The 10,847-nt window shown below is 31.0% G+C and overlaps 1 protein-coding gene across 1 annotated transcript; it reads left to right on the top strand.

Moving 5' to 3' along the window:
- The first annotated feature begins 3,359 nt into the window (after nucleotides 1–3,359).
- LOC130820910 (albumin-2-like) lies at nucleotides 3,360–4,861 on the top strand. The gene is made up of 2 exons (XM_057686457.1): nucleotides 3,360–3,406; nucleotides 3,835–4,861. The coding sequence occupies exon 2, from the start codon at nucleotides 3,880–3,882 to the stop codon at nucleotides 4,579–4,581; it is 702 nt and encodes a 233-aa protein (XP_057542440.1). The 5' UTR covers nucleotides 3,360–3,406; nucleotides 3,835–3,879; the 3' UTR covers nucleotides 4,582–4,861.
- The last annotated feature ends 5,986 nt before the right edge of the window (nucleotides 4,862–10,847 follow it).

Below are 10,847 nucleotides of genomic sequence, written 5' to 3'. Positions count from 1 at the left end.
GCCACACCTAGGGAAGAAAGTTCAAGAAGACAATGGAAGGTTACGAATACAAGTGCGAGTACCATCACAATTGGTTAGGGAATGTGTACGTTTCCTTAACCCAAGCACAAATCAACAAGGCACACAAACAGAAAATGAAGATGCTGCACAACTTAATCAACAAATACTTGAAGCATATGATGAAGCAGTGGAAGAATCTCAAAGATGATTATAAATTACAGCCCCTCAGTTTATTTTTTTTCGTCATCAAAATTGTTTCTATAAAACTTAGGAGCAACTAATCATGAAATCAACATCAAAATGGAAATTTAAGATCATGTATATGTATTTACGTCATTATATAATGATCATTTCAGTTTTTTGTCCCCCTGAATCATCATTGAGGTCTTTGAACCTCTCAGCTTTTTAAAATTTCAACAAGAAATGACGCAAATTACTGTACATGAAAAAAAATATCATATGATGTGCCGATTGTACACAATTGCTACTAAACCAAGTAATTATAGATAATTTTTCAGATTTTAAGTCAAGTAATTGCATAAACACATCACAGGGGTTTTTTAAAAAATTTCAAGAACAGACTTCCAAAAAAAATAAGACGAAATCAAAAAGGTTCAGAAAAAATCCAACATCAAACATCACAAAATCAAACAAATCCAACAGCAAACATCACCAGCACTTATCATGAGTGTACAATGAAAAGGAAATTCAAGAAAAAATTACATAATTCACGTGCGTTTTTTAGGGTTTTTTTTACCCCTCGCAGCAATAACTTCCTCAGGAGTGTCAGGGACAACCAAATTAACTTGGTCTTCATGAATCTTTGATGGAGTTGAAGCATTAACATGAGATGGAGACTTTTGATATGCCTCAAGATCTTCTTCTTCTTCAACATTAGGAGAAGGGGTAGAATCACCAAACCTAGATGTAGCATCATCCTCCATCGCCTTTTGATATGCCTCAAGATCTTTTTTAGTCCATTTAAGAATTTCATTTGAATAAGAGTGTGACCTCCCATTAATGGAACAAGAACAAAATTCTCCACGATCACACAAACCGTCATAAAGGTATGATGGTATGGTCGAATCACTGTTAGATTCGACGGTTGTCATGGACAAACAAAGGCTTCAAACAGTAACAATAGAAGTCGAAGAAGAAACTCAAGGAAGAGAGAAAAAGCAACGTGGGGAGAGGAAGCAGAAAATGATGATGGTGTTAAATGAAGGAGGCTACACACATATCTTAATTGAATCCAACATTTAAAATAAAAATATATAGGGTAAAAGAGGGTATTTGAGGGGTATAAATAGGAAAAAAACTTTCCAAAATCAAAAGTATTCTAAAGTGGAAAAACTTATGGAACTACCCGTTTTAGTAATGTGGAAAAACAAAAAGGAACGGAGTGAGTATATGTTAATTAGACTACTGCTCTTTAAAAGTATATGTGAGCAAGGAAGTTCCATGTGCCATATTAATCCCCTTAATTACGCATAAACAAAGAAGACTTATTAATTTTAATTATGATCAAAAGTTACTAATTAATGCATAGTTTGTACTTCGTCCTTTTTAAATACTTGTAAAAATTTCACTATTTTGCCGTGTATAAATGAAATTATCTAATCATAACACAAATCTATATAATTAGTCTATTTTACTGATTATTATAAAATTGTAAGTGATTATTTGATTTTATATATGATTACTTTAAAACTCCACTTTAAATGTAATAATTAATCATTTTTAAATTATAGGTGATTACTTTAAAAGTACAAAAAATACGTTAACTTAAGCCAATAAAATAATCTGATCATAAACCATACTATTTGAGAATTTATATAATTAGTCTATTTTACTGATTATTATAAAATTGTAAGTGATTATTTGATTTTATATATGATTACTTTAAAACTCCACTTTAAATGTTATAATTAATTATTTTTAAATTATAGGTGATTACTTTAAAAGTACAAAAAATACATTAACTTAAGCCAATAAAATAATCTAATCATAAACCATACTATTTGAGAATTTATCCAATGATAATTACATATTTTTGTTTTGGCTGTTTCCTTTTCTAGGTATTATTTAAAGTCTTTTCTTTTATGGAAAAAATTTTCAATCTGGTTTAAAAATGAATAAAATAATTTCATTAGTCCGCAAAATTAAATAGGGGATTTCAAGAATGATTAAGGTTCCTTACGTATTGCTTATCCGCATAACAAAATCATTAATCAAGTAAACCCATTTGATTGTTAAGTTCAGATTTATAGTTTCATTTATAAAACATGAAATTAAACATCTAGTAATTACTTTTATAATCATAGTACAAGATATCAAACTTAATTAACATTTTGAAACAAATAGAGTGCATATTATCTATACAAATTAGGTTTAAAAAAGCTTCCCATAATAATTAAATTTTTCACTTATAATAATCACTACTTGTAATTAACTATCAATAATATCAACTATATCATCACTAATCCACAAAAATTCTTCGGTAACGGAATATTCTCAAAAAAAAGCTTATATATATGAGAGAGAAAAAAAGATATGTGAAGAACTTTTGGGCAAAATGATACTTTTATTTTTCGGTGGGTTTTTTCAATATTGGAGACTTTAGATTCTCTTTTCAGAATGATTTATCTTTTTCTCTAAGTAATATAATTAGTTGAAGTTTGCAATTTCTTTATTCTATCTTTCTTGTGTTCGACCTGCAGCAACACATTCACTGTGTACTTGCAGTAAATAAAATTTACATCAATTAATAGCAGAAATTAATTTAGATTTTAGGAAATGTCTAGGGTTTTTATTTTGGGGGGAAAATGAAATTATTTTTTACCTTAAACTTGAAGGGATGAGTAATTCTTGTTTTCATGATTATTGAGTGAAAACAAATAGATATCTAATGCTTCTTTTTATAAAAAAAATCTAATGATGTTTATATGGTAAATCTCAGAGTTACCATGTGAATTTTGAAAATTTTTTGTCCACCAAAAGAAAAATCAATTACTTTTAGATTGCCATTTGAAAGTTTCCTATTTTAATTCATGACAATGAAGATTTTTCCTTCAATATAGCCGCAAAAATAGATTTAATTAAGATTATAAGTTATTATTTTAAGATTATAATTAATCAATTTAACAGGGTAAAAATAGATTAAATTAGCAATGTGAACACAAATGTAGTATTACGTATGATAGTTCACCAAAAAAAATAAGTAACCCTTGATCAAATTATTTGAACCTAAATACGAGAATATTAATTTAAGGCAAATTGTCAACTTGATTAATATGATAAGTTGTTAATACCCCACTTGTAATCATCAATATATTGCCATGAAAATAATCTTCCATTTCATCTCCGATTGAATATCAAGCCTTTACTTATCAAACTAATTCAAGAGGTATACAAACTCACACTCCTCTTCTCTTTCTTCCTTTTTAGTGTTCTATTAAGATCATTTTTAGTTCATTCAATTAATCACTGAAATCAGATTTTTTTTTCTTAATTAATTTCAAGTTAGCAACTGTATATTGTATTAATTAATCTCTCTATGTTTGTATATAATCATGTTAAGCTTAGATGAAATAATGATCCTGATTGGTTATTAGTTCTAGCTCATCTACACTTCCCTTCCCTGTGTCTAAACTATAATAATAATAATAATAATAATAATAATAATAATAATAATAATAATAATAATAATAATAAAGTAAAGAGATACGGTGTATTTATTTTGTTTGATGAATATAAATATAAATTGAATAAAAGCAATGCAAATAACCAAAAAATGATTTGTACATTGACACGAGTAGTTGAAAATTTTCGCAGGGGTAGGGATTTTCAAGTATTAAAGAAATAAAGGAATTAAGGAAAATGTCAAGCCCTATTTATGTAACCGCTGCTTTCAGATCAGGACACAAAAACCAAGCTTATATATTCATGAAGAAGGAATATATCATTGAAGAAGTGAATCCAGGTACATATAATGACACAATATTATATGGACCAGCCAAAGTGAATCAATATTCATCTCTTAAGGGCACAATTTTTGGAGACAAAGGAATAGATTGTGCTTTCCCTTCTGTAGAAGAAGGAGTTGCATTTATCTTCTCCGGTAACCTTTGTGCCAAATGGTCTTACGGTCTAAAAAACCCAAAGAACAAGCTCCTGGTAGGGCCTTCCCCAATTGAAGAGGTATTCCCTTATTTGAAGGGTACTGTTTTTGCGAATGGGTTGGATGCTGCATTTGAGACATCACGTCCTTATGAAGTTTACCTATTTAAGGGAGATAAGTATGCTCGTATCTTCTATGAGGGTGCTGGAAAACTGTTGAACAGTAGCCCCATACGCCAAAACTGGGTGACTTTAAGAGGGACTATCTTTGAAAATGGCATAGATGGTGCCTTTTCTTTGGATCATGATACTTATCCGAATTCGGTATACCTTTTCAAAGGAGATACCTATGCTCGTGTCACCTACACACCTGGCACCGCTACTGAGAAACTAGACAACTTGGCAAAAATCAAGAGCTACTGGACTGGTTTAGGAAGCATCTTGCCTCGTTCTAATCAATGATCTGATAATGTTTTTCTAATTCAGTAATCGCTACTATATTGTTTATGTTTAATCAAATAATCCAAGGATAATCAATGTTTTCTGCCTGCCCTGAAAACTACCTTAATCAATTTCATTATTAATTGTTTTCTTCTATTTTATTAATGCTATGTTTATGTTGTATGAAATTAATAATTCTAAGTTGTATTCAAAAAGAGTATTATGCTCTTTACTCCAACAACTTGTATTATTCAATGTAATACTATTATTTCTTTTTTATTCATTCTAATTTTGTACCAGGCCAGCTCAATTATTAAGTTTTGATTATTCATACTCCCTCCGAACCATTTTAGATGTCCCATTTTCTTATTTGGCAATGTCTTTTTTAGTTGTCCCATTTCTATATTTGTCAATCTTTTTTTACTTAAATACCCTTACTTCACACACGTAATTACGAATTTACCCCCGTAAACCCTACTAACCCAAAATAATTAACAATATAACCCAACATCAATAATCTTAATCATTTCCTCCCTTTTTTAATTCTCCTATTTACTCTACGGAAACCCTATCTCTCCCTCTCTCTCATCTTCATCCTCAACGTCTGTATTTTTCTTCATCTTCTTCAATGATCTTCATCTTCATCCCCATTCTTACTGTTTACGGTTTATTATCTTCATCTTCATTTTTTTTCCACCATCTTCGTCTTCTTTGAAACCCTAATAATTTTAGGGGTTTTTTAAATCTGGGTTTGTTCTTTACTTTTCTGGGTTTTTCGAACATGGCGTCACCAAGGTCTTGTCTTTCTTGTTTGTCTTCGTCCCAAGAAAGTGATCCTACGATTGGATCTCCTAACCCATGGCTCGATTTCTACAATCGCCTACCTCCATCTTCTACGACTTCTGTTGAAACGGATCCTAAATGGGAAAGAAATATAACTTCTGAAGATGAAGAAATACAGGGTATGTTTGATTTACAACTGTATCTTCAAGATCTATACATTGAGAACTTGTTCCCTTCCTTAGATGAAGAATCATTGGATGATGATGAATTGTTTTCTGATCTAGATGTTCGAGGCCCATTTTCGCGTATGGATACATCTTTCCTGTATGACTAATGATGATTTTGTTTATGTGGTTTGTATGGTATGCATGTCTATGTTCGTGTTCTGTTTTTGTTGCCCTATGATTTTTTTAGTGTAAACAATTGATTATAGCTACAAAATCCTTAAATCCATTCATTTTACCACCAATCTAGGGTTTTCAGTTCATAAGCCACCAAACATTATGTTTAGGAGGCTATGTTCTTACCAGATGTAGGAGGCAATTAGTATGGGATTTGGGTTATCTGTGATGAGTTCAATTTGTTTTCTGAGATGAATTTGTTTTCATTTTGTTTTTGAAGCCATCAATAAATTATTATATGACATTTCCTTCAAAATGTTTACGGCTAAACAATTTCATGATTTAATGTCTACATCGTGTTTAGACCTAGACATTTACCTTACAATGTAACCCAAAAGTGAGTACAAAAGGTAACCCAAAAGTATACTCATGTGTGTCCTATTTACATGTTACTGGTGTTCATGCTGGTGCTACTTCTGTTAATGTACTTGTTTCTTTTGTTGGTGTTGTTGCATCATTTGTTGCTGGAATATCTGCTGCTGCTTCTGTTAATGTACATGGAAATGGTGTTGGTACTGTTGTTTCTTTTGTTGGTGCTGTTGCTTCATTTGTTGCTGAAATATCTGCTGCTGCTTCTGTGGTTGCTGTTGTTAAATGATGTTGATGGAAAACGGCTTCGTCTTTGATCCCCAAGTAAAATAAAATGACCTCAAATGTAGTTTCATCCACCTTTGTGTCCAGATATCTTACTACCTCATAAATGGTTTCCTGTTGTACCCCCAAACAATGTGGGAGTCTCATTTCCCTTTCAAGTTTTGATTTGCTCATGTGTGGAATGTCATAATCTATACCACCTAGTTTCTTAATAACCTCAATTTTACATGCTTGTAGTGTGATCCATACATTTTTCAGTGCATTTGGTTTCAGATTGTCAAATGCTATAGTCACTGCTTTTACTAATTGTGCATAGTTGTATGCTGATTTTTGATGTTGTAACGATTGTATTGACCTAAAGAACCCTAAGTCAAACACATTCATTTCTGGTGAGTTAGGAGGTTGTTGCACTAAGTGGAAGCTAAATCCATCAAGTGTGGCCACCTCTCTAAACACTTCATCATCATCTAAAATGTGTGGTTTAGCATTGTCCTGTTGAATGAAAATTGTTTTGCTTAAATGTGGTGGCCATTTACTTCTAATTGCTGGTAGTATCTTGTGCACAATCATGTCTCTTGTGTGATCTTTAGTGATTGATTGTATTGGTTTGGTCTCTGGCTCTCCTCTCTTCCTGTTTTTTTGAACTCCTTTGTGCTGCCACTTCATGTGTAAAAGGAAATATGCCTATCTTTCCATCAAAAATCATCTCACCTTCACTAGAAAAGATTGATCTTGCGACGGCACACATAAACATGATCTTGGGGACAAATCTTTTAGATTGGATTTCTCTATGTGGCTCTATTTCATCTTGAGTTAGATAAAATGTTTGTTGTGTCCTTGTAATATAAAACAACTTTTCATCCATGTGCACTACATTTGACATATAATGCGAAGTTGCTTGTTTGCTCATCTAAAATGCAACTACTAAGACAAAAAATTAACCTGTTGAGTTTATTTTTGTCTGTAAGTAATGATTTGATGGCGTTGGTGTGCTTTCGAAAGTACTTTTTTGTTTTCCATCTGCAGATTGTGGTTTGGCTAACTCCCATGACCCTTGACAGTGCTCTTAAAGTTGTCTTCTTCACCTTTTCAATTGATTTGAATTTGTTTTCATCAAAGGGGATGGATGGCCTTCCTTTGCTGCCTTTCTTCTTGTTGTTGACATTAATTGGAACTTGATTATTTTTTTGATCCCGAATCTGTCTCCATATCCTTCCGATTGTCCTCCTATGCACATCGTACTTCTTGGCAATTTCATTGATGAACCCGTATGCTGGCTTCCCTTTACTGTTTAGTGACATTAAAAGCTCATGCATTATTTGAGTCTTACTAAAATTATCTTGCTCTTTTTTTATAACCATTCTATGTACTTCAATGTGGGTTGGTGGAAATTAATTGGAGGTGCTGATTTCTTTATTTAATGCTGTCTTATATAGATGCACTGATTCTTGGTGTTTTGAGGTGTTGTACAGGCGCAATTTTTTTTTAGTTTAGCGCCCTTCCACCAAAACTAATTGTCAACTCTCTGGATTGATGGCTTCTTTTCATGAGTGTATTTTTCTTCCAGTTTCATTGATGGCTTCTTTTGATCAATTTATTTTGTAGCTATTTAATTCATTTTGAACACTAAATGCATACCGTGTTTTTTTTTCTATAAATCTGAAGTCAACGAAAGATTAAATTTCCGCATGCGCATGTGGCGAGAGGGTTGCTCGTTTTCTATTGCAGTTCAAAAAACGTTGAAGAAATCAAGGAAGAATTGAAGACTTAGTTTATTTTATGATTTTGATGGTTTTTGTAATATATTTGATGTAATTTTTTGTAATTTAAATTAAGTAGTTTAATGGTTGGTTAATTATAACAATTACGGAAATGTAATAATGTCAATTAATTCCCAAACAATGTGAAACCCAATTTTTCCCTCCAAAATTCATTCTATCTACTTTATTAAGCAAAAGGAGAGAATCATTAACAATTAGTCGAATTACTTAAAAATATCCAACTACCACCTTTTTAATGGACCCCACACCACCCTTAATAACCTTGCCCAAGCAAATGAGACATCTATTATGGTTCGGAGGGAGTATAATTTTACAATCATATCCTTTAAGAAATCTTCGGTCTTTCTTGTACTCTTTTTTAATCTCTCGAGCTCTACCTTTTAATCTATCATCCTTGTCAAGAAGTACGCCGTGTTGCGTTGAGTTTACTCTATCGTAAAAGTAACAAAATTACTATTAGCAGCCAACAAATCGTATGAGAGGCAAAACAGAAAGTAGACTTTCTTTCCATATTACCTTTAATTTACATAGCCATACCCTAGAAAGTTATTCAAATTTTATCTACATTAAACCTAATATGAACACACATGTTAAAGTATTATTAAATGAAAGTTTGTGACATTATAATACTACTGCTCTTCAAAAAGTAAATGTGAGCAAGGAAATTGCATGTGACTTGTTAATCCCCATAAGTATAAACAAAGAAGTCTCATTTTTATTTTCTATTTCATAGTATATGTGCTATTTTATAGTCGCCTATAGTACATAATTCATACTTTATGCTTCCTCCATTTTAAGTACTTGTTATTATTTCATTTTTACATTCCTAGATAAATAACTTTACAAATACAATATAGCGTCATTTGGTTAGGTTTGTCACAAATAACTAATTTAAAAATTAATAAAAACTTATTTTAAGGAATTGGTTTGGAATACCCAATAGAGTTGTGAAAAGGATATTCCTAATAAGGAAAATCGAAAATTGGTACCTAATAGGGTAATTTGGTCTCCATTGGCGAAATCCTAATAAAGGCCACCATGGGGGTATGCATACTCTTAACTTCAACGACCCGTTAAGATATCGAGCAAAATCTTGGTCGGTAGTTGCCTTGGGATTAGCTGTCCCTTGTGTATTCTACCAAACAGATTACTGAAGCAACCCGTTCCGTCGGGCAACGACTCAGTCGAGTGATTGACTAGTTAGAGATAAGTCATAATACTCAATGGATTAAAAAGGGAATGATATATTTAATTAGAGCATTTGTAGTAGGAGCGACAGTCTCGATACGTAATTAACATTAATCATAATGTTTACAATAATACTTAACATTAGTGATAATGTTCATCAAAAACGATAAATATTGCATCAAATTTGAAAAAATGAAATACATGTGGTTTGTTAAAAAAATACATTAAAATTCGAGAAAATTATATATATATATATATATATATATATATATATATATATATATATATATATATATATATATATATATATATATATATATATATATATATATATATATATATATATATATATATATATATATATATATATATATATATATGTATATATATAAATAAAAAACTACCTATTCTATACCACCTTTTGTAAAAAAAGCTACTTGTTCTAATTTTTTTTGTGAAAAACTACCTTATATAACCCAAACGTATGCAAAACTCTACCACGTGAAAAAATCCGATTGTTGACCTTTAAATTTTTTTTTCACCAAGCACGTTTTTCCCACGTGATGTTACTAAATCTACCTTTCCCTCTGTATTTGTTCTATTTTCCTTCCAATTTCCTTTTCTTTTCTCTTTTCCCTACCCTTATTAATTAAGTCCATTTTCCATATTTTGAAGTAGATTTCATCCCCTGTTATTACCTAACTCTTACATCTTCTTCCTTATTTATTGCATTCTAACCATGCCCTCATATTCTTCAATAGGAAAATGGAAGGTCGATAAGTGTGGTTATGCTGCTCCTTTTGCAAAGAAAATTTTGTGGACCCAGGAGAATCCTGAAAGGAGGTTCAAGACATACAAGTTTTTTGAATTGGATACCAAAATAAGGGGCTGAGTAGGTTTATTTAGATAGATGAATCTAATTGTCTATACTTTGTCTTGTAATTCATATTAACAAAAAAATCATCAAAACCATCTAATATTGATTGGGTTCATTATCTCATAGGTTAAATAATAGTAGTATAGTTTCTACAATTAAACACACAAAAGAAGAAAAAATTAAAAAAATTCAAGATTAAAGACAAGGTCAATCAATTAAATCATAACAAACCATCAAGAAATTTAAGGAAAAAAATACCCGTATTTAGTTACTTATTTAAAATCAAATGTAATTCTCTTCACCACTCTCCTCTTTTTAGCCATTATTAACAAATTAAAGATGAACTTGTGTTTAGATTGATAAAAAAAAAATATAATCTTGTTGGTTTAAAGGAGTAAGAAAATGTGAGAAGTAGATTGTTATACATATCCATGCAGCAAAGAGAAGAAGAAATTATACCTTGTTGGTTTAATGCAATTGATGAAGAACAATTAACTTATCAATAGATTAGAAGAGTAAATGCTAAATCTTCACCTTGAATAAATTATTGCATGCATAGGTTAACACCATGAACAATGAGAAGCAAATAGAATGAAAGGAATAAGCTATGGAGAGTGGAGCAATCGTCACTTAAGTGCAATTATAACATCACGTGCAAAAAAC

This window comes from Amaranthus tricolor, chromosome 8 (assembly GCF_026212465.1).
Source record: "Amaranthus tricolor cultivar Red isolate AtriRed21 chromosome 8, ASM2621246v1, whole genome shotgun sequence".
Classification (NCBI taxonomy): Eukaryota; Viridiplantae; Streptophyta; class Magnoliopsida; order Caryophyllales; family Amaranthaceae; genus Amaranthus; species Amaranthus tricolor.
This window is presented reverse-complemented; position numbering and strand designations above follow the sequence as displayed.

Excerpts from the sequence above, each read along its gene's own strand:
- LOC130820910 (XM_057686457.1), top strand. The coding sequence starts at position 3,880 with ATGTCAAGCCCTATTTATGTAACCGCTGCTTTCAGATCAGGACACAAA.